At 42.7% G+C, this 25,068-nt stretch overlaps 1 protein-coding gene and 1 long non-coding RNA gene across 6 annotated transcripts in view; one reads left to right on the top strand and one right to left on the bottom strand.

Moving 5' to 3' along the window:
* On the top strand, positions 1 to 23,455 carry LOC125458693 (uncharacterized). The gene is made up of 3 exons (XR_007248897.2): positions 1 to 96; positions 16,691 to 16,801; positions 23,351 to 23,455. It is a non-coding gene; the product is annotated as an uncharacterized LOC125458693 (long non-coding RNA).
* dock11 (dedicator of cytokinesis 11) overlaps positions 12,717 to 25,068 on the bottom strand; it is a 272,082-nt gene continuing 259,730 nt past the window's right edge. For 4 of the 5 annotated variants that reach the window (XM_048544154.2, XM_048544150.2, XM_048544152.2 and 1 more), the window contains 2 exons: positions 21,995 to 22,133; positions 12,717 to 13,437 (listed from right to left, as the gene is read on the bottom strand). In XM_048544154.2, coding sequence (XP_048400111.2) covers positions 13,330 to 13,437; positions 21,995 to 22,133 — 247 coding nt within the window. In that variant the 3' untranslated portion in view covers positions 12,717 to 13,329. Of the gene's footprint in view, positions 13,438 to 14,397; positions 14,415 to 21,994; positions 22,134 to 25,068 lie in introns of all 5 variants that reach the window. The other variant, XM_048544153.2, reaches the window with a different exon arrangement.

Here is a 25,068-nt window from a genome sequence, read left to right on the forward strand (position 1 = left end):
TTTACATTGACATTCTCCATGCATTTACGTTGGTATTCAAGCTCTGCCATCATGTTGATATTCTCTCTGTGCTAGTACACTGGTATTCACTCCAAGGTATTACATTGGTGTTGTCTCTGTGCTTTGACAGTGATATTTTCTTTGTGCTGCTACATTGAAATTCCCTTTGTGCTATGACATTGATCTTCTCTGTATGCTGTTACTTTGATATTTTCTATGTGCTATTACTTTGATTTTCCCTATGCTATTGTACTGATATTCTCTGGACCGTTACATTTAAATTCTCTGTGTACCATTGCATTGATATTAATATGTTATATTATCATACATAGTGGGAGGGCAGAGGTGCAGGAAACGCAAGAGATGTGGTTGAGAGTGTTTTCGACCACTGAAAGGGGGGAGTTGCACTTCTTGAACTACAAGGACCTCTGGGATGTTCAGGAGTGGAAGGACTCATCTTGGGAGCAGATGTGAAGGTGTTGGGAGTAGGGGATTGCGTCCTTGCAGGAAGGTGGGTGAGAGGAGGTGCAGTCCAGGTAGCTATTGGAGTCAGTGGACTTGAAATGTATATCAGTTTTGAGGCTGTCACCAGAGATGGAGACAGAGAAGCCCAGGAAGGAGAGAGAGGTATCAAAGGTGGTCCAGGTGACTTGAGATTGGGGTGAAAGGTGTAAGTAAAGTTGATGAAGTGTTCAAGCTCCTCGTGGGAACACGAGGCGGCACCAATACAGTCATTGATATAGCGGAGGAAAACGTGAGTGATAGTGCCAGTGTAGCTGCTGAAGAGGGACTGTTCCACGTATCCTACACAGAGGCAGGCATAACTTGGGCCTGTGGGGGTTCCCATGTCACCCCCTTAGAATGTAAATCGTTAAGGCTGTGTCCGTGCTGTATGGTTCAATGATTTTCTAATGTTTCATATTAGAATGGGGTAATCTGTGTTTCCTTCATTTTCTCATAGCATTCTGGCACTTTTAGATTAGATTTGATTAGATTCCCTACAGCATGGAAACAGGGCCTTTGGTCCAACAAGTCCACACCCCTGCTTGAAGCATCCCACCCAGACCCATCCCCCTATAACCCACACACCCCTGAACACTCTGGGCAATTTAGCATGGCCAATCCACCTAGCCTGCACATCTTTGGACTGTGGAAGGAAACCAGAGCACCCGGAGGAAACCCACGTAGACATGGGGAGAATGTGCAAACTCCACACAGACGGTTGCCCGAGGCTGGAATCAAACCCGAGTCCCGGTGCTGTGAGGCTACAATGCTAACCACTGAGCCACCGTGCCGCCCCAAATCTGTACTTCATCTGTAATTTCCTGGATTGGTTTGCTCGGCCATTTCAGAGTTCTGTTAATTTGTCGTCACACACATTCCAAGTAGTTAATACGAATTTATAAAAGGGAAACCAGGCTGCATCCGCTGCCAAGATTTTTTTCTGTGTCGGGTAATGAGTCGAAGAAATGGGGGTGTGTGTGTGTGTGTGTGTGTGTGTGTGTGTGTGTGTGTGTGTGTGTGTGTGTGTGTGTGAGAGAGAGAGAGAGAGAGAGAGAGAGAGAGAGAGATGTGATGTATTTGGATTTTTCAAAAGCTTTTGCAAGATCCCTCATGACAGGTTCTTGCTCATGGGATGTGCTGATAGGAAACAGTGAAGAAGAATAAATCAGTCTTTTGAGGAGTGGAAGGTGAATCCTTGTGGGATTAAGCAGGGCTGAGTATTTAGCCCAAATCATTCACAGTATATATAAACGATGTGGCCCAGAGGAACACAAGTAATATTTTGAAATTTGCTCATGACACAAGACTTGGTCAGGTTGTGAGAACAATGTTTCCAAAAAATAGTTTCAAAGTGATTTAGACAAGTTGAGACTTGGCACATGCTCGCCACATGAAGTATAACATGGCTAGGTGTGAATTTTGATTTTAACTTGATGTGATTTGTTATTGTTACACGTACCTAGGTAGAGTGAAAGGTTTTGTTTTGTGTGCAGCACAGGTGGATCATACCATACAAAGCGCATTAGGGTATTAGAACAAAGAATACAATGTTGTGACTGCAGAGAAAGTGCACTAAAAGCAAGGTCAATGTTTAAATGTAAAATTTTAGAAGTCCATTCAGATGTCTAATAACGGCAGGAAAGAAGTGTTCTGGAATTTTTTTGGCCCGTGCGTTTAAGCTTTTGTGTCTTCTGCCTGATGGAAGAGTTTGGAAGAGATTGTAACCAGGATGGGAGGAACCTTTGATTATGTTGGCTGCCTTCCTGAAGCAGCGGGAAGTCTGGCTTGCATGATTGATTGGCAGTGTTCACAATTCTATGTCATTTCTTACAGTCCAAGGCAAGCAGTTGCCATACCAAGCCATGATGCCTTCAAATAAATTGCTTTCTGTGGTGCGTCTATAAAAGCTAGTAAGAATCTTTATGGACATCCAGAATTTCCTTAGCCTCCTGAGGAAGTAGAGCCGTTGATGTGCTTTCTTGACTGTCAGATCAAGCTGTGTGGACCTGGACATGTTGTTAGTGATCATCACTCCTAGGAACTTGAGTCTCTTGACTATTTCCACCTCAGCTCTGTTGATGTAGACAGGTGTGTTCTTTCCTCCTTTGCTTCATGAAGTCAATGATCAGCTCTTTCGCTTTGCTGACGTTGAGGGAGGAATTGTTATCTTCTGACTACACCACCAAGCACTCTATCTCTTTCTTACATTCTGCCTTATCATTGTTTGAGATCCAGCCTACAATGATCCTGGCATCAGTGAACTTGTAGATGGATTGGGATGAAATTTGGCCAGAGAGTCATGAGTATATCGGGCAGTAAGGGGCTTATACACTTTGGTACAGAAACCAAATGGCAGAGTATTATTTGAATGGTGATAAATTGGGATATAGTGATGTACAAAGAGACCTGAATGTTCTTGTATGCCAGATACTGCAAGCAAGAATGCAGATGCAACAAGGAGTTAGAAAGGCAAATTGGCCTATATTGCAAAAGGGATTTGAGGACAAGATCAGGGATGACTTAATGCAGCAGAACATGGCTTGGTGAAACCACATCTGAAGTATTGGGTGCAGTTTTAGACTCCTTACCCAAGAAAAGATAGAGGGAGTGCTGTGAAGGTACACCATATTGATTTGTGGGACAACAGTTTTGTCATTTGGGAAGAAAGCGCTACAAATGAGAACAGTACTCACTGTAGTTTAGGAGAATGAAAGGGGAGCTCATTGAAACATCTGACATTTTGACAAGCTGGATAGTTTGGATGCAGGATTGATGTTCCTTATGACAGGAAGTCTACTAAAAGTTTCAGGATACAAAACAGGCCATTTAGGACCAAAATACAGGCAGCATCATGGCTCAGTGGTTCGCATTGTTAACTCACAGCGCCAGGAGGCCTGGGTTTGATTTCACCCTTGGGCGACTGTCTGTGTAGAGTTTGCACATTGTCCCCGTGTCTGCGTGGGTTTCCTCCAGGTGCTATAGTTTCCTCTTGCAGTCCAAAGGTGTACAGGTTAGGTGGATTGGCCATGTTAAATTGCCCATAGTGTCCAGGATGTGTAGGCAAAGCGGATTAGCCATGGCAAATGAGGGATTGCAGGGATAGGTTAGAGTGGTGTGTCGGAGTAGGATGCTTTTCAGAGAGTTGGTGTGGTCTTGATGTGTTGAATGGCCTTCTTCTGCACTATAGAGTTCTAATATTCTATGAAAATAAATTTCTTCACTAAAAGGGTAGCAACTCTGAGGCATTCTTTACCACAGATGGCTTTACAAACAAAGTTACTGAATATAATTAAGAATCAATAGTTTTCTAGCTACCGATGTATCAAGGGAGAGTGGAAGAATGGTATTGAAATAGAAATTCAGCAATGATCATGCTGAAAAGCAGAGTAATGGTCTATTCCTGCTCCTGTTTTCTATTGCAATGTGTCAGGAGTCATACGTAGGTCAGACCAGATAAGGGCAGTGGATTTCCTCCCCTACAGAATATTATTGGACCAAGTATCTTTTATGACAATCAGTAATTATGTCTGAGACTAGATTTTCACTTTCATTTTTTCAAATTGACCTTAATTTCCATTAGCTGCCGCTGCAGAATTTGAATTCTTGTCCACGGGGAATTTGTCCTGGCCCCTGGATTATTATTCCAATGACATTACCAATACACTACCATCTCTTCAGGATTTTCAATTGCATCACATTTTGGGGATTAAAAAAAAGAGGCATCTACATATATTGATGGTATTGAATACCTGAACTATCCCTTGATAATGTGGTCAAGTCTGCTCTGCCTTTTTAAAAATGCTTTTCTTAAGATGCATCTCGGCCAAGAATACTCCAAGAAGTTCGTGGAGAAGCTTCTCGAAATTGTTTTGAGACAAAGAAAGCCACCTTGAGTGTTCTGCACATACGACCATGAAATCAATTGTCCATACCAGAGAAAATACGAGAATAGGGTACTACTAGCAAGGCCTAAAAAAATCCCATGTGTCACCTGGATGGATCATAGCATGAACGTGAGGATCCATCAGGAGCGATTGAAAGAGCCAGCGTTGTGTGCTGTGCAGCTGCATTGGTCAAGCCACTGCATCAGAATGTTGAAAATTTACTTTTTGAAAAGCGCTGTCTGCCCCTAGATTGCATCCAGTCAAACAGTGCACACAGTCGAAATGATTCAAAGATTGGCTTTGAGCTCCACAGCTGGCGAGAAAGTGAAGAGATGCACCTGTAACAGGAAGCCATGCTTTGCTCTGGTGTGGCTGGCTTTCAAGCAAGGTGAATGATGAAGACTGAAGAACTAAGAGCAAGAAGAAAGCTTGAGAATGCACACGCTCCCTTGTTGGCCATGGACTGACCAACAGACCCGCTGCCTATGTAGTTTTCACATTTATATTTTAATGTGTTTTCCCCCTTAGCCTTTTCCTTTCCCTTTTCCATTACCATTCACTGGCTTTATCCCTAACTCTTACAGTCTCTCTCCCTCGTTTTTTCCCCCCCTTTGTCTGAGGCAAATGTCATCCCTAACTCCTTTAGCACTGTCTTAGAACAACACTCAGCCAGGTTGTTTCCAGGACCAGAGTCATATATCCTTTAGGGTAAGGATGGTGGTTTCCTTCATGGTTGAGTGTGTTAGGCTTTGGTTTAACACTGTCACAAAAGCTCTGTTGCCACTTTATTAAAGCCAGAAGCATTTTTCAAAGCTTAACAACAACTTCCATGCCTATATATATAAATGTATATTCAAGTTACAACTGTGTAAACCTGTTAGCTACTTTCTCAACCTGCCCTGCCACTTACAATTGTTTTGCCACAACCCCAATCTCTATTTCTTCACTTCCAGTAGAATCTCATTGATAATAATTAATTATAATTATACATTATAATCTTCATCAATATCCTACGTGAATCACAGGATAAAAATTAACAATGTTGTCAACTCGTAAAAAAGGTTAAACCATGATTTCTTTTGCTTAATCTGTCAGGTCAGTAGGTTTTGATTTTGGTTGTTGATCAAGTTATGCAAAAATGTATGTTTAACTCACACACATAACTATTGAAAGCTATGAAGAACAAAATCATTTTTGTTGATCTCCATCTCAAATGAGGATATATATTTTGCAATTAGTTTTTGGTGGATACTTTGAAATATTCTCATAGATCCTAAGGGTCTGCAGGCCACAGGTTGAGAATCCCTGGCTAGAATTCATTTAGAACTTTTCAGCCTATATTCTGACTTGCAAGAAGTCCCACTCACCTTATGAGCATATGATTGCTGACCTACATTGGTTCCCAGTGCTAATATCCTGAATCCTCATGTATAAATCCATGCATGGTCATGACCAGGGCCTGGGAATTTGGGTGGTGGTAGGAGGGACATCAGAGTCTAGTACCTATTCTTTAGCAGGTCACTGTACCTGGGTCAGGCATAGGAATGTTGTGCTGAGATGGGGATCAGAGGATCAGGTAGGGCTGCTGTGTTTGGCTTGGGGACACTGCACTTGGTTCATGATGGCGTTCTGGGCCAGTCCTGCACCTGACACCACCAATCAAGCTCCTCCCCCAGACCCAAAGCTCGATAGGGCGGATGGCTTTTTTCTCCAGTGTCCAAAACTAGAGGGCTTGAGTTTAATGTGAGATAGGAAAGATACAAAGGCGACCTTTTTAATGTAGAGGGTGATGGGTGTGTGGAATGACCTGCCAGATGGAGTGGTGGAGGCTAGTACAATTATAACATTTAAAAGGCATCTGTATGGATACATGAATAGCAAGGGCTTAGAGGGATATGAGCCAAATTGGACTAGTTTAATTTAGGATATCTACTCGGCATGGACGAGTTGGACCAAAGTGTCTGTTGCTGCGCTGTGCATCTCTATGACCTCTGCATCTTCTGGCCTCCTTCCCCATGCCCAATTTTGAACACTCCATCTTTGGCATCTATGCCTTCCTAGTTTTTCTAGCTCTGATATTGCTTCTTTGCATATCTTTGTCTCTCCACTGCCCTGACCTCCTTTTACGACTTTCCTTAAAACCTAAATAAAAGCCAAAAGAGCTGCAGATGCTGTAAATCAGTAACATAAATAAAATTGCTGGAAAAGCTCAGCAGGTCTGGCAACATCCGTGAAGGGAAAAACAGAGTTAATCTTTCTGGCCTAATGATGAAAGAGAGCTCCATGGCTAACTCCCCAAAGCCCCTCCTTCTTTGACAAAGCCCAAGTCAATCATGTGATTGAATACTTCCCCAAATTAAGCAGCCGCAGATAAGTAGGCATTGGTTTTGTGCTGTTCGAGTGATATCCTGGAGCTGAGCTGATTGGCCTGAAGCAACCTCAGTCTACCTTCCTTTGTGCTAGTATGATTCCAACAGGTGAATGGTTTACTCCCTGATCACACTCCACTTTTTTCTAGTGTTGCTTCGTGTTACCCTGAGTAATGGTACCTCTCATGTTTACAGGCAGCCGCTTGCCCCTTACCCCTGAAATTCAGCTCAAATGTCAATATCCAGACAAAGACCATAATGAGGTCTCAAACCAAGTGGCCTTAGTAAACCAATCAGCAGTAAACAACTGTTTGGTGGGTCAGTGCCACTTGATAACACAACTGACTCTATCTTCCGTAAGTTTGCTAATAATTGAGGGAGACTGATATGACAACAATTGGCTGGACTGGAATTGTCCTGCTTTTTGCAGGTGGGACATTTATGGACAAATTCAGCGTAGTCAAGTAGGTGCCAATGTTGTAGTTACACTGATACAAATTAGCTAGGGTTCACCTAGTTCTGGAGTGTAGCATTAGCTGTACAAGCTGTTGTTCTAAAATGGGAGGTGATGGCCTAGTGGTATTGTCACAGGTGTGTTAATTCAGAGATCCAGATAATGTTCTGGGGAACCAGGTTCAAATCCCACCACTGCAGATGGTGGAATTTGAATTCAATAAAAATATCTGGAATTAAGAGTAACCATAAATCCATTGTCAACTGTTAGGAAAAACCCATTTGGTTCACTAATGCCCTTTAGGGAGGGGAAACTGCTATCTTTACTCGATCTGGCCTACATGTGAATCTAGACTCACAGCAGTGTGGTTGACTCTTAACTGCCCTCTGGGTAATTAGGGATGGACAATAAATGCCGCCTGGTCAGTGATGCCCTTATGCCATTAATGAGTAAAAAGAATTGCTGCTGCTCGTCTTTCTTAAAAGAGCCATCAACATACTATTGCCTGTGCAAAGAGCTGGTCCATAGTAAGGATAGGGCAATTAAGCTGGGTGTGTTTTCGCTATGCGTTGATTTGATGCCTTGCAGAACAATTGAGCAATAAAGTATTTAGCAATTGTCACAACCAAGTGGCTTACTTGTTGAGAAATTAGATAAGGGCTAACCACATTGGTATGGGATGGGAGTCACAAATCAGACCATGGTAAGACAACAGGTTTCCAGACCTAAAGGACACTCTTTGAAGGTTCAATAGCTTTATATCACTTTTATTCCTGCCATGTTTTTATTTTAGAATTGGTACTTAGGAGTGAATTGAAATTATGAAACTGCTGAGGTGATACAGTACCCGCTTTCTCAGTCTCTGGATCAGTCATCAAGCAACATAACTGTTACATAACATTCGTAACTTTAGATATGAGACAGTATACCAACAGAAACAGAAATTGCTGGAGAAACTCTGCAGGTCTGGCAGCATTTGCGGAAAGAAAACAAACACAGTTAATGTTTCAAGTCCAGTGACCCTTCTTCAGAACTAGACAAGAAATTGCTAAAATGTCACTGGACTTGAAGTGTTAACTTTGGTTTGTCTCATACATGCTGCCAGACCAACTGAAGTCCTCCAGCAATTTCTGTTTTTGCATATTTCAGATCAGCAGCATCCAAAGTTCTTTGCTTTCTTATAATCTTATATATCCTGTTAATAACCTGAGTGACAATGTGATCATTCTGATACCATCTCCATTGTGTAGCCTATGGTTCAAAAGGTGACTTGTGCCTCAATTTGAATGCTCATAGAAATGGCTTCTGTATGGGCCGTCAGGGAAATTAAAAGTGATGATACTTCTGTCCTTAAAGGGATTTTGCAAGCATTATAAATCATATAGAGCGTTGATATTTCTGTCACATAGAATGAGTTTACCACAGCCATTATCAATGGCACGTGGGGGAAGTTGTAGCCAGGTTCTGTAGGAGCCAAAGTCTCTGTGGAGTCTATTGAAAACATCCAAAAGACTATTATGGAAACTGGCACTCAAACTAGTTTTGATAAATTAAAAACAGAGGCCATTTCCAAGCTGCTTCACTGCAATGCAAAGAATTTGTCAAGCAATTCTGGTTGCCCTTCTACAGGATGTTGTTGAACTTGAGAGTGCAGAAATGATATACAAGGATGTTGCTGAGACTGGAGAGTTGGAGCTCTTGGGAGAGGCTGACTTGGCTGGGGCCTGTTTCCCCCGGAGCATCGGAGGCTGAGAGGTGACTTTATAGAGGTTTTTAAAATCATGAGGGGCAAGGATAGTGTGAATAACCAAGGTCTTTATCCGAAGGTTGGTGAGCTCATAACTAGAGGACATAGGTGAAAGGGGAAAAATTTAAAAAAGATCTGAGGTGGAATGTTTTCATGCAGAAGGTGGTGCTACCGGAGGAAGTGGTGGAGGTGGGTACAATTACACCATTTAAAAGGCATCTGGATGGGTAAATATATAGCAACAGTTTAAAGGGACAGGGTCTAATACTGCAAACAGGACGAGGTCAGATTGGGATGACTGGTCTGGGTGGAAAGGTTGGACTGAAGGGTCTATTTCTGTGCCGTAAAACTCCACTTAATGCCATACCAAGGCAGACGTAGCCTTGATGTCAAGGGCGGCTATTTTGACTTGTCCTCTTCAGTTCACTTCTTTTGTTCTTACTTGGACCAAGGCTATAATAAGGGTGTGAGATCATGGTCCTGGAGGAATCACACTGTGCATCAGTGAGCAGTTTATTGCTGAGTAAGTGCTTATAGGCATCTCTGTTAATACACTCTCCGTCATTTTACAGATAATCGAGAGTTGATTGAATGGGGCAGTAATTGGCCAGCTTGGATCGTGCTTTTTTGTGTACAGGAAATACCTGGGAATCTTTCCATGTTGTCAGGTAGTACTGGAACAGCTTGGCCAGTAAAGTTAGGTCATCTGCTGGAAAACCAATAGGGACACAGTCTTAACATCAGCAAGAAGTCACTCAATTCTGAAATCAGAAAGTTCGGTATCACAATGAAAGATGCGCTCCAACTCGCTTCTGCTGAATGCAGCTGAGTATTTCCACCATCCAACAGTAGTTTGCTTTTGTTTTGAAATTAGGAAGTAATGTTTCACTTAATGTGAAGCGGAACCCTAAGAGGAGAATAACAGGAACCTTTAAGGCTGAGATTGATAGATTTTATTTTGGGCAAGAATATTCAGACACAGGGTACAAATGTGGGAAACTGGAATGAGGGACAGTTCAGTCATGATCTTGTGGAATGGTTAAGCAGGCTTGAGAAGGTGAATGAGAGAACAAGGTGTAGAACTGGATGAACACAGCAGACCAAGCAGCAACAGAGGAGCAGGAAAGCTTACATTTTGGGCCTAGACCCTTCTTCAGAAATGCAGATTCAGAAGATTTCTGAAGAAGAGTCTAGGCCCAAAACATCAGCTTTCCTGATCCTCTGATGCTGCTTGGCCTGCTGTGTTCATCCAGCTCTATACCTTGTTATCTCAGATTCTCCAGCACCTGCAGTTCCTACTCTCTTTTAAGAAGTTGAATGGTTATCCCCTTTGGTAGTGTTACTGTGTGCTCCAGGAATTAATTTACTTTCTAAACACTTTGCTCCTGCGTCATGTTGTTGACCAACTCCTGTTGAAGATGGTGGCTGTTAACTCATATCCTGAGAGCAGAGGATCCTGGGAAGCTGCCTCCATATTAAGCACCGTAAAGATCAGCCCATCTGGCCAGCCTGAATATATCGTCCGTGGGGGAGGACCCCTGGTAACTGCAGTGGCGTTGAAAACAGGCAGCTCAGATCTCTCTGCAAACGAGATAAGTGGAAGAGATTGGAGTCTCAGTCTTTGGCTAAGCACTCAAAGACTGCTAAACTTTTAACTTTATTCTTTTAGTTTTCTAGCTTACTTTAAGAAGGACTTTATTCCTTATTTCTTCATTTTTCTACTTATTCAATGAGGGTCTGAAATGTTTAACTTTTTAAACTTTGTTTCATTTACCACTGTGTACTTGACCTTTTGTGTCTACGTACCTTTGTAACTAAGGTGACACCATATGTGGTGGACATTAGACACTTTTCACTGTACTCCTATATTTCCGTACTTGAGTACATGTGACAATAAAGTCTAAATCTAATCTTCTGGAAGTGTGGTGTTTACCATACTCACTGGGCAATAGCTTTCAACAATGAAAGGAATACGATCTTTCATGTCAAGGTTTAGAATACAGATTTTGACAGTTGGTCTGAAAATCTATCTTCAGTCATGCAGTCAATCAATCAAAACAAACCTCCAGTTCCACTTGTGAACACAGACCCTTGCTAAGCCAAACCAAGAGTGAGTTTTAAAGACCAGCAGAGCATTCACGATAAGGATAAAATGTCTGTTCAACTATTAGTGTTTTATCCAGGTCAAAGATAGCCTCACCATGTTGGCTACGCTGAGCTCCAAGACGCAATAATGGAGTAGCTTGGCAGTGATCTGGAGTGGACACATGGGGGGAGAAGGGCGAGGGCTTGGGTAGGGTAAGAACTAGAGGGCCAGCAGCCTTTAACACAGCTGCAGTGAGGTCCCAGAGAACTGGTCAGTATGTCCCAGCACTTGTTCACTTGCAAGCCACCATGTGCCACTCCCAACTCACCCCTACCTCCCCAGAATGAACATATGGTTGCTTGAGGCCCTTTCTAAAGGAGACAAGTCCGTTGAATCGGTGAATTTCCTGCCTTGATTGCAAAAATCAGCCCCTTCCTATCTGCATTTTGAAGAGGTGCTGTTTTATGTTGTCGCTCCACATAAGGACAATTCACTGTTAATTGCACAACCACAGGGGAATGCCTACTGTGCTTAATGCAAGCAAACATTAACCAAACAGCAAATTAAACGCCTATTAGCACTGTGCTGCGCACAGAGCAGAAGGCACCAGGTTAATTCTTGTTCTGTGTTGCGTTCAGATTTTCCTTTAGGCAGCAATGGGAATGCCATACCTTGGTCTCAGGATTCTGGGCCTAGGATGATGGGGAATAAAAGGAAGGAAGGAAAAAGTTGTAGGATTTCACGATAGCTGTAGCTCAGTCGGTCATACCAACCTTGTCTCTAAATCAGAAGTTTAAATCTCACTCCAGAGTAGCAGTTGACAATCTAGTGCAGTACTGATTAAGTGCAGCATTGTTGAAGGTGCCATCTTTCAGGTGCCAATTTGCCCTGCTGGATATGAATAATCTCAGTGTACTATTTTAACAACAGTCCCCTTGTACTAGAAAGTAGCAACGAGTTTGTTGACTTGATCACCGAGCTGACTTGTTTTCCTTCAGACATTTTGTCTGTTTCGTCACCACGCTCAGTAACATCAGCAGTGAGGCCTCCGATGAAGCAATGTTGTTCTATTCTACTTGGAAATTGTCTACTTGTCTGGTCTGTTACCTAGCATGGTGATGAAATGTCTAAAGGAAAACAAGCCAGCTCGGCGAGCAAGTCAACAATCTCACCTGAGCTACAAATCTTTGCAAAAACCTTAAAATAGCAACCTGTAACTTTGGAGCTTACCTTACTTATTCATCCGAAAGGAAAAGGGAGTATTGTAGGATTGGTCTTCCAAGAAATCAGTAATGCAGGCAGTTATTTTATACAATGGGACGATGTAGCCCTGACAGTTATAACTACCTCTGCTGTAGCCTGAAGAGTAACATCACTCATTGACTTCAACATTTCTCCTCCACCCAGGGGAGATCATAGAGTCATAGAGATAAATGGAGACTGACCTGGAGAATACTGTGTTGTAGATTGGATAACCTGTTTCAGGAAAATAGGAACCTTTGGGCAAGTTCCCTAACATCACTGACGTCAGAAGGCCTGAAAGCAGCACAGTCGACACTCGACATCAAGGAAGCAGCAGACTGAAACTGAGTTAGTGGTCTGAATTTCCGTTTGTAATGTAAGTGCCCATCCCTCTCACCACCCACATCACAGAGAAAGAAAATTCAATGTGAAATTTTGAAAAGTCCTATATATTTAAGGATATCTTTTGTACACAAACAGTCGCGGTGGAACGCTACTTGTAGTTACAATTTAAATTTACAACACTTTGAGATGACAATGCACAGAGCCATAACGAATGGTTCCTATTTTATACACATACATATTGTACAGGTGGTGAAGGATTTGTAATGTGGAAACACAGTTTTAACATTATGTTTGTGAACACAAGACTTGCCTTTCAAATCATTCATTGTTTATTAAATTTAGGAAACTGTGTATCAAATGTTCCAGGCAGGCAGCCAAGCTGATCCTAATAATACTGATTGGAATGCAGGAGTTGCATTGCCAAGTAAGCTTTGTTGCCAGATGAACACCCTTCTCCAAATGTTTCTGAGAGGTTGAGCTCACTCTGAGAGGGTTGAGCCATCACAGGAATCAGCCACCCGACTCTGTGACCGAATAGAATTCATTCTCCTGCTTTACAGCATCCGTCAGCCAGAGATTACAGTTTCTCCCCTCATTCCCCAGGGTTGGAGAGACTTTCCTAAGACCAATGAACAGTCATGTGCCCTTCCCCACACCCTCACCTAGCTCTCATTGCCCTCCCCGCACAATATGGTGTGTCAAAGTGACGCAGGAAAGGCAGAAGGACCACTGGCCGTGCCACTAATGGCGCTGAAAACATGCAGAGAGCTCCTCAGTTGGCACTTCAAGTCATCTTCTATCAAAACCTTGAGGAAGGGAAAAGGTAAAAAGAAAACAATTTGTGGTTACTCGGGATGGAGTAAATATTGCAAACCAACTTATAACGTTTATATCTCAGGGTTCAAGCAACATTTGGCTCTCAAATGATTTGTTCACATGGGGCAAAGATTAGGATGGCCAGAGAATCCCTACGTGCAGCTAGGAGCTATTTGGCCCATCGAGTCTGTGCTGACCCTCTGAACAGCACACCCCTATTCCCCTAACTCCACATTTTCCATGGCTAATCCACATAAACTGCACATCTGTGGGCACTATGATTAATTTAGCATGTTCATCTTTGGACTGTGGGACATAACTGGAGCACCTGAAGGAAACCCACACAGACACGGGGAGAATGTGCAAACCCTACACCAACAGTCACCTGAGGGTGGAATTGAACCCACGTCCCTGGCACCGTGAGGCAGCACTGCTAACCACTGAGCCACCACTTAGATTCAACTGTGCCTTGAACCAAATTATAAATTGAGGCTCCAGGCCAATTTGATATGAATCATGGGACTGGTGTTGTGCTGAAAGGAACCATTGCCTATCTGGACCTCAGAACTTGCTCTTAGGAGCTGCTGAACATACTTTCAAGGGTGACACACACAAGCAGGTACAGAGGCATTTTATTCCAATGAGGGAATACTGGAATAGTTCAGAGTTAGGGTTAGGTGGAAGGTCAGGACTAGCTAGGAAAGGGTAAGTCTTGAGGGCAGAGGTGTGGACACCTGCACATTTGAGGATGGATTGCTAAATTCTTGCTACTTTGAGGAGTTGAAGCTGTGGACAACATCTATTGATCAAGAATCCAGATGCACAAGGCTTTCCATTTGTGCATAGATAGATCACACAGGCAGTGTGAGTCCAAATCTGTCTCCATCTAGACCAAGATTTTACATCAAGTCACATTTAGTTTTGAACCATAAACTCTGGTGTGCATTTACCCATCAAATCTTCAGCACTTCAAAGCAAGCATGAAACAGAGAGAGTAAAAGGTTAGTCAACATCACCCACTGGACTCAGTTGAATAAAGAATGTAAAGGCTATCAAGTACACTTAATGATCATTGAAAATGGTCTGTGCAAATGCAAAACTCCAGAAATAATGATAGACTATTCAGCCTTACAGTCTGGTTCTACCATGCAAATAGATGTGGGTAATGTGCATCTCAGCTACGATTACCCCTACCATTGCAACACACACAATTCTTGAGTGCAGTTTGTCTTCAACTGTCTTTTTCCCCATCTCACTTAAAGAGTTTAACATTTTGGACAGATCCTTATTTCAAGTGGCTCTGATTAAGTCAATATCCTTAATTCAAAGCGAGCTCAAGCTGTCTATAATTTACAAGATAATAAAATGTGAAGCTGGATGAACACAGCAGGCCCAGCAGCATCTCAGGAGCACAGAAGCTGATGTTTCGGGCCTAGACCCTTCATCAGGGAGGGGGATGGGGTGAGGGTTGTGGAATAAATAGGGAGAGAGGGGGAGGCGGACCGAAGATGGAGAGAAAAGAAGATAGGTGGAGAGGAGAAGAGATTACAAGAGAGTTGCAGTGGGAGAGTGATTCCCTGAGGTTGGTCCGGAGGGAGGAGGGTAACTTCTTCAGGTTAGGCATCCCTGGAAGAGGCTTCGCAGTGAGGTTAAAATTGTATCAGTGCTAATGGGAACTGCAGATGCTGGAGAATCCAAGATAATAAAACGTGAGGCTGGATGAACACAGCAGGCCCAGCAGCATCTCAGGAGCACAAAAGCTGACGTTTCAGGCCTAGACCCTTCATCAGATAGGGGGATGGGGTGAGGGTTCTGGATCTCCCACTGCAACTCTCTTGTAATCTCTTCTCCTCTCCACCTATCTTCTTTTCTCTCCATCTTCGGTCCGCCTCCCCCTCTCTCCCTATTTATTCCAGAACCCTCACCCCATCCCCCTCTGTGATGAAGGGTCTAGGCCCGAAACGTCAGCTTTTGTGCTCCTGAGATGCTGCTGGGCCTGCTGTGTTCATCCAGCCTCACATTTTATTATCTTGGATTCTCCAGCATCTGCAGTCTACAATTTACAGTTTACTCATACTCCCTGACATCTTGCCAGTTGGTGATATGTGACACATTCATTTGAATGCACACAAGGAAACTAATTTTTGATACTTCTGTCTTTGGATACATATAGTCAACACACCAAAAACTGCTATGTGTAAGTTAAATCCCAAGACGACAGAGAAACATGCCACAGCAGATATTTCCAGCATTTCTTGTTCCTATTTATCACATTTCTAACTTTTTCTCATATCTACATTGTAGGACAGATGGAAGAAATGGTGGGGAACAAAACCTGAAATTTCTAGAAAATCTCAGCAGGTCTGGCAGCATCTGAAAGCAGAGTTAACATTTCAGGTCTGGTGACCCTTCTTTAGAATGGAAGTTTGTAGGAATTTCTGTCTTTGTTTCAGATTTCCAGCACCTGCAATTCTTGCTTCTTTTTGTAAAAGAAATAACAGGAGCTTGCCAAAAATGCACGCTGATAAATCTGGGAGTGATTCGTTGCCAAATAGACAGAACTTGGTGTAGCTGAAAAATTCAACACAGTCTCTGAGAAAAGCGTGTTCTGCAGCCAACTGGACTGCATGTTTCCAACACTATTGACAACAACTGCGCCAAGTGAAGGCTTGAAAGCAGCAGAGTTTAATACTCAACATACCATGAGTTAGGATTAACTAATATTTTAATAATGAAGACACACTATTAGATAACAGCGCTACTAACTTGATTGAATTGTGCATTTAGTTTGAGAAAGAGAAGGCCCAAAACTAGTATTTCAAAGTTAGCTGAGGGCAGTTATGAAGTCTTGAAAGTGGAGTTGGCTAAAGTGATCTTGAAAATTAGATTAGGGAACAATATAGGACAATAGAGCTGCAGTTAAATAGATATTTCAAAACACATTGAATAGATACATTCCTATGAAACCTAAAAGAAAAGTCCATAATCACACAAAGGTAGGTGGCAAATAAGTTGGAGAAAATGCGTTCTTCAGTATGATAAGTCCCAGGACCTAAAATGTTTTTTTTAAAACTGTACTGCAGCCTCACACCAAAAATATTAACAGTGGGGAATGGAATGAGGATGATCACATCCCAGATGTTTAACTGGACCAGCTCAGTCAACACTTTGGCTCAAAGAACAGCAGAGAGGCTGAATGGCACACTTTCTGACCACTCATAACTTTCTCCTATTGTCTGGCAGGTCGAAACAGGCGTGTCACAATACACTCCCTGCACATCAGAACGTGTGAAGTCAGGAGAAAGTTTGTCATGATCCGAGACAAAGCAGTTTGCGAAACTGCCTTCACTGCTGGTAAACCCAACTACATTAACCAACAGCATTTCTCTCTCTCTCTCTCTCTCTTTCTCGATCTCCCTCAAGAACAGAAATGTTGGAGAACTGCCACAGGTTAAGTTTCTTTCAAAGTTGCACCTAATCTTGATTTGTACGTACATTTGGGTTTCTTCCTCATCATGGGGTTAACATAATGGAACATGCTCCCGAACAGCAATTTGACTGTACGTACAGCACATGGACAACATAAGGCAGTTCACCACCATCTTTTCAAAAGCAACAAGGGATGAGCAACAAATGCCAAGTGCATTTTGATGTCCCCATCTCCATCACAATTAATTGAAAGATATTCTCAAGCTACCTTTAGCAAATCACAGCCTTGATGCTTCGAGACCTACATCACTGTTTGTGAATTCAAGTTTGTAATTATTAATTTCTTGGCTCATCAGCCTGGTTTAAACGACAGGGTTTGTTTCGATACATTTTGAGTTTACTTTTAAACATGCAATGCACATTACATAGAACGGGCCAGGTAAATATTTGGGAATAATTTTTTTTCATAGCAGCCAGTTCCACTGAACAAATATAATACTGTTATCAGATTAACGTACAGTGCACAGACTGAGCTAGATGCAAAGTGCATGGGTTATTTGTAAGGCTATTGTTCAGGCAGCGGGGGATTTCAACAACAATCCATTAATCAGCAACTGCTTTGCATTACCACAATCCGACCCTTAACAGCTCAGGGTTTGAACAAATACACTCTTATGATTTAGTGCTAGCATCCCCATCTCTGTTCCAGGAGGCCCAGGTTCAAGTCTCAGCTGCTTTAGAGGGGTATAATATCATCTCTGAACCGGTTGAATTCAAAAATATCCACACGGGGAGAATGGTGGCATTGTGGTAATGTCACTGGACTATAAATTCAGACACCCAGGCTCATGGGCCAGGAATGCTGGTTTAAATCTCACTATAGCAGCTGGTGAAAATGAAATCCAGTTAATAAATCCAGAAATGAAAGTGATAGCAACACTGAATCAATCACTTTTTGTTCAATTTAAAAAAAGCTGGTTCACTGAAGTCATTTAGGAAGACAAAAAGAGAAGTAGGCCATCCAGCCCATTTGCTCCACCCTTCAACAGGCTGATTTGATTATCCCAAGTTCCACTTCCCTACTATTTCCCCCATAACCCTTGATTCCCTTACTGATTATAAATCAGTACATCTCAGCCTTGCATATTCTTAGCATTGCCAGCCCTCTGCAGTAAAAGAAAATCACATATTGACTACCTTCCGAAATCAGAAACTCTACCCCCCTCAGTTTCTGCATTAATGAGTGACTCTGGCGGAAGCTTATCTGGGTGGGACCCTCTTCAAAGGGTCAGTATATCAATGGTCTGAATAGCCTCCACCTGCACCTTAAGAATTCTGTGATGTTTGTTTTGTTCAAGACACTTAGGCAGTGCCTTTCACAGCTTAGGTCTGTGACAGCTGAGGGTGAGGGTAAGGCTAACAACATTGGAGCGATTAGAATCATAAAGTTAAAGAATTAGAGGAGCAGTGTCTTGAAGGGCTGTAGAAGGTACAAAACAACTGAGAAAGATAATGCGAAGGTCAAATTTGAAAATCAGCATGAAAATTTTGGAAGCCAGTGAGTAAAGGGGTGATGGTTGAAGGGGACTTGGTGAGACTTGAGTTTGGATAAACTCAAGTTTACAGAGGGTAGAGCATAAGAGGCCAGCACGGAATAGTATTACAGCAGTCAAGACTGAAACTTACTAAGGGATAAATGAGTGTTTGAGCAGATGAACTGAGTATGAAGCAGATTTGCACGCTTGCGTAGGAGGAGGCCATTCAACCCATTGTGTCTGCACCTTCTCTCCAAATGAGTGATTTACATGGTGGGATTCTTCCCTGCCTATCCCTGCATGTCCTTATTATGGATTTAGAAGTTGGCAGTCTCAGATATGGCACAGATGCGTGGCCCAAAGCTCAACACGAAGGCAAATGTGGTACCAAGGCTGGTCAGGGTCACTGTCAGACAATTACTAGGGACGGGGTAGGTGTCAAGAGCTGGGGAACAGAGCTTTTGGAGCTGGGATTAGAGACAATGGCTTCAGGTTTCTCAATATCTGATGGGGAAATTTACACTCATATATAATGGGTGTCAAACAAGATGGACAATATCAACAGGGTCAATAACCAGACTGAAGTTTTTTTCATAATTGCGTGGGATGTGGGTGTTGCTGGCTAGGCTGTCTTAGAATCATACAATCCCTACAGTGTGAAACAGGCCCTTCGGACCAACAAGTCCACACCGACCCTCAGAGTATCTCACCCAGACCCATCCCCCTATAACCCAACTAATATGCACATCCCTGAAGACACACTATGGGCAATTTAGCACAGCCAATCCACCTAATCTGCACATCTTTGGACTGTGGGAGGAAACCGGAGTACCCGGAGGAAACCCATGCAGACACGGGGAGCATGTGCAAATCCACACATACAGTGACCCGAAGGTAGAATTGAACCCAGGTCCCTGGTGCTGTTTGACAGCAGTACTAACCATTGTGCCACCGTGCTGCCCCGGCTAGTACTTACTGGCTTTTCTTCATTGGCTTGGAGTGAGCTGCTCGCATTAGCACTGCAGTGTTTGACTCCCAGAATGTTGTTGGGAGGGAGTGGTGAAAGAACGAAGGAAGCGAACTATATGGTAAATGGAAAAGCCCTGGGGAAAATGCAAACTATATGATAAATGGAAAAACCCTGGGGAAAATTGATGCACGGAGAGATCTGGGTGTTCAGCTCCATTGTACCCTGAAGGTGGCAACGCAGGTCGATAGAGTGGTCAAGAAGGCACGTGGCATGCTTTCATTCATCGGACAGGGAATTGAGTACAAGAGGTGGCAGGTCACGTGATAGTTGTTTGGACTTTGGTTCGACCACATTTGGAATACTGCATACAGTTCTGGTCGCAACATTACCAAAAGGATGTGGATGCTTTGGCGAGGGTGCAGAGGAGATTCACCAGGATGTTGCCTGGTATGGAGGGCATTAGCTATGAAGAGAGGTTGAATAGATTGGATTATTTACATTAGAAAGATGGAGGTTGAGGGGGCACCTGATTGAGGTCTACAAAATCATGAGAGGTATAGACAGGGTGGATAGCAAGAAGCTTTTTCCCCAGAGTGGGGGACACAATTACTAGGGGTCACGATTTCAAGGTGAGAGGGGAAAAGTTTATGGGAGATATGCGTGGAAAGTTCTTTAGGCAGAGGGTGGTGGGTGACTGGAACGTGTTGCCAGCAAAGGTGGTAGAGGGGGGCGTAATAGCGTCATTTAAGATGTATCCAGACAGACACATGAATGGTCAGGGAGCAGAGGGATACAGATTCTTGGAAAATAGGCGACAGGTTTAGATAGAGGGTCTGGATCAGCGCAAGCTTGGAGGGCCTATAGGCCTGTTCCTGTGCTGTAATTTTCTTTGTTCTTTGTTGATTGGGCTGAGGAGAGTGTTCTTTATATTTAGGAATGCAACGCCTAAAATGGTGGTGAAAGCTATCTGAATAGCAAGGAACTCGACGTACATGTGAGAAGATGGAACTTTGCTAAAGCGAAAACACCTCAGCAGTGTAGCCAGCTCTTAAAGGTGACAAAAAAAAAGAAATTCCTGGAACACAGGCAGGGTCAGGCAAGAGAAGTCCATTTTGGAGAACTAACAAAGATACACTGCTGCTAACTTTCTTTCCTTCCTTTTTAACCCATTTTCCTGGGAATGGTCAACCTCAGATTTGAAACTGTCACCAATAAGGTTACAGGTCTCTTCACATTTTGTGGCTTGCAACACTTCCTGTTCCTTAAAATGCATCCTTAAAATAATTTTCTCTTTTCTCACTTCTTGATTTTCATTATAATTATCATACTGTATAAGCTTTTGATGCAAATCTTAACTTCTTTCTTTCTCATGACCTGCTTGATTTCTTTCTTTCTGCCTCTCTCCACTGATTTCTCTTACTTTGCTCAGAGTTCACTTTCTCACTCTCCCTCTCCCACTCTTAATCTTGCTTTTTCTTTCATCCTACATCCTGATTTTAATCACTCATTTCTCTCTCTGCAACCGCCAGTGAAAATGCCAAGCCTTGATCAATCAAGAGTAACCAATGTTGAAGGTTTTTTCCATGATAATTGTTTCTGAGAAACCTCACTGAGTCTAAAAAAATAAATAATTTTAGGAGGTACTCAGTTTTGAGCAAAGAATAAAACTATGTTGTACAGTTTATAAAAGAATCAATTTTTTAAAATGCTTGAACAATGCTGTTTAGAGCTTCTGCCTTAATGCCTCATGTTATGCTTCAATCCTTATTGCACTCTCTGTATTGGAATTTAAATGTGCTATTCCCTACTTCACTGACCATCAGAAACCTTTCATTTTATTGGGTTAGTCAGCCAGTCATCTGGTGGCCCTGTTGCTGGACACTAAAAGGTGTAAAATTCAAACTGACATCAGGATAGAAGAAATTCATATTTCGGAGCCTACTGAAACATTGAAAGTTGTTTTATTCAAAGTCAACAGACAATGCAGCTCCTTCGCCAGTGACTATAAAATCCATCCCAATGTAAGAGGAGAGAATTATGTTAATAAGTAACATCAACTGCCTAGGACATATAAAGAGGAACCCTCCTCTGATGGCTTTGCTTTGCATCTCACTTAAACACCTCGAAGATTATAATAAGGCCTGCTGTAAAAATTGAGTCATATAGACTCTGGAGTGTGGAAGCTGGATATTCAACTTATCAAGTCTGGACCAACTCTCTAAAGAGCATCCAACTCAGGTTCTCCCACCCCATCCCTGTAACTCTGCATTTCCCATGTCTAATCCACCTAGCTTGCACATCCCTTGACACTGGACAATTCACCACGGTCAATCCACCTAACCTGCATGTTTTTGGATTGTGGGAGGAAACCAAAGCACCCAGAAGAAACCCACGCAGACATGGGGATAATGTGCAAACTCCACACAGACAGTGATCCAAGGTTGGAATCAAACTCAGGTCCCTGGCGCGGTGAGCAGCAGTGCTAACCACTGAGCCACCCTGCCATCCTGAGATTATTAAATGTTGAAGATCTTGTTTAAAGCAAGTGTAAATTATACAAAAGGGATGCAGTCCAGTTGGATCACATGCTCTCAGAAGTCTGGAATCTCTGACCTGTTCGTTGGTGATTTCTGATAATTTCTTCACCATGTCTTTGAAGTTTGCCTTTAACCCTTCGTGATACTCCACCTGATCCTCCTTGATCAGCCTCTCATTCAAATCCAGAGCCAGGCTGCAGGCTGAAACAAACTCCCTGTGTGCAATTCAGGAAAAAGACCTGCTTTAGTATTCTCAGCAGAATTTTAGACAACATTAATGTTCACAGCTCAGAGTACACCAATCAATCCATCTTGTTTGTGCTTAGTCATTGCCACAGTAATCCAAATTACTGCTCAACTCTCTCTGAAGAACACATCTTCACTTGTTTCAAATACTTTATAGATAAAGTTATACAGCATGGAAACAGATCGTTCTAACTCAATCATGCTGACTAGACATCCCCTTCCGACCTAGTCTCATTTCCCAACAGTTGATCCATATCCCTCTGATCACTTCCTTTTCATGGACCCATCCAGATGTGTTTTAAGTATTTTAATTGTACCCATCTCCACCATTGCCTCTGCCAGCTCATTCCCAAGAAAGTTGCAATGTGTTCTGCCTCAAGAGTGCATGGTGGTCCAACATTCCAGATTGAAGGCCCCTGAGAATACATTAAATTTTGCCAAGCCAGGCTGCTCACTCCCAGTGAAGGATTGAAATTAATGGTTTCTGTCATCTGCTACTCAATAGGAAGCCATCAAGTGAACAAGGCCAGATTACAAGTTATGTTAGGATTTGCAAAACATCTTTTCAATTTTCTCTTGGTTTCTTCTGCTCTAGTGGAATAGGACTAGAGGAATGACAGCATGAAGTGAGATTGATTAAGGGGAAAGGGGATGGAGGGGAGAGTGAAGGAGAAAAGAGAGGGGAGAATGAGGGGGAAAGGGCAAAGAAGAGTGAGTGGGGGAAAGGGGAGGAGAAAAAGTGAGGGGAAAGAGTCATACAGCATTTGGCCCGTATTCATTTAATCCTTTTCTATTCATGTTCCTGTTCAAATATCTTGTAAATGTTGTAATGGTACCCATTTCTACCACTTCCTCTGGCAGCTCATTCCATACATGCACCACCCTCTGTGTGAAAATGTCACCCCCAAGTACCCTTGAAATCTTTCTCCTCTCTTCATAAAAACATGCTCCCCTAGTTTTGAACTACCCCACCCTAGGGGAAAAAATATATATGACATTCACCTTATCTTTGGCCCTCATGGTTTTGTAAACCTGCATAAAAATCAGCCCTCAGCCTCCAACGGTCCAGGGATAAAAATCCAGTGTATTCAGTCTCTCCTTTTAACTTAAACTCTCCAGTTTTGGTGATATCTTTGTAAATCTTTTTTTCACCCTTTCCAGTTTAACAATATCTTTTCTATAACAGGGCAACCAGAATTGTACGCAGTACTCCAAATGTGGCCTTACCAATGTCTTGGAAAGCCGTAATATGACATCCCAACTGCTGTACTCAATGCTTTGACTGACAAAGGTAAGCATACCAAATACCTTCTTGAAATACCTGTCTGTCTGTCTGTCTGCGATGCCGTTTTCAAGGAGCTATGTCCACCCCTATGTCTCCCTGTCTGACCACATTTGCTAGGGCCCTTCTATCAATGGTGTAAGTCCTGCCCTGGATTGTCTGACCAAAAGGCAAAAACTCACATTTATCTAAATTAAATTGATCATGATCCTATTGTACACTTCGATGACTTTCTTCATTATCCACTACCCCTCCAATTTTGCTGACATCTGCAAACTTGCTAGCCATGCCTCCTATGTCACACAATTATTTATTCAAATAACAGTGGATCCAGCACCAAACTTTGCAGCGCACCACTGGTCATAGGCCTCCAATCTGAACAACAATCCTCCACCACCATCCTCAGTCTCCTACCATCAAGCCAATTTTGTGTATCCAGTTGGCTAGCTCTCCCTGGATCCCATGAAACCTAACCTTAATAACCAGTTTACCATGCAAAATGTTGTCGAAGGCCTTGCTAAAGTCCATGTAGACAACGTCTATTGCACTGCCTTCATTTATGCGTTGAGGGTGTCACTGGCTAGACCAGCATTTATTACCCATTCCTAATTGCCCAGAGAGCAGTTGAAAGTTAACCACATTGCTGTGGGTCTGGAGTCACATGTAAGCCAGATTCAGTAAGGACAGCAGATTTTCCTTCCCTAAAGAACATTAGTGAACTGGGTGGGTTTTTCTGACAATCTGCAATGGATCATCAGTAGACCCTTAATTCCTGACACTTTCAAAATTGATTTCAAATTCCACCATTTTCCATGGCAGGTTCTGAACCAAGGTCCTCAGAGCATTACCTCGGTCTCTGCATTTCCCACCTACAAAACCAAGCTGACTATCCCAAATCAGTCCTTCCCTTTCCAAATGAATGTCTCTCCTGTCTCTCAGAATCCTCTCCGACAACTTACCCTCCACTTACATTAGGCTCACCAATCTGTCATTCCATGGCTTTTCCCTGCAGCCTTTCTTAAATAATGGCACCACATTAGCTAGCCTCCAGTATTAGAGCACCTCACCATGGCTATAATACAAATATCTCAGCAAGGGGCCCAGCAATTTCTTTGCTAGCTTCCCACACAGTTCAAGGAAAGACCTGATCAGCTCCTCAGGATTTATCAAAGCTTTATGCATTGTAAGACCTCCAACACCAGCTCTTTTGTAATGTGGACCCTTTTGAAGACATCAATATTTATTTCACCAAGTTTCCCCGCTTCCATGTCCTTTTCCACAGTAAATACTGATGTGAAATATTCGTTTAGTATGGCACCTATCTCCTATTGTCCCAGACATAATGACCTCATTGATCTTTAAGGGGCCCTATTATTCCCTAGTTATTCTTTTGCCCTTAATGTACTTGCATAATCTCTTTGGATTCTCCTTAACCTTATTTGCCAACGATACCTCATGTCCCTTGTTTGGTCTCCTGATTTCCCTCTTAAGTGTACTCCTCCACCCCATATTCCTTAAGGAATTCATTTGATTCCAGTTGTCTATCCTGATTTATGCTTCCTTCCAGAGCCTCAATATCTTTAGTCATCCAGTGTTCCCTATACTTGCCAGTCTTATCCTTA

Source organism: Stegostoma tigrinum, chromosome 15, assembly GCF_030684315.1.
Source record: "Stegostoma tigrinum isolate sSteTig4 chromosome 15, sSteTig4.hap1, whole genome shotgun sequence".
Classification (NCBI taxonomy): Eukaryota; Metazoa; Chordata; class Chondrichthyes; order Orectolobiformes; family Stegostomatidae; genus Stegostoma; species Stegostoma tigrinum.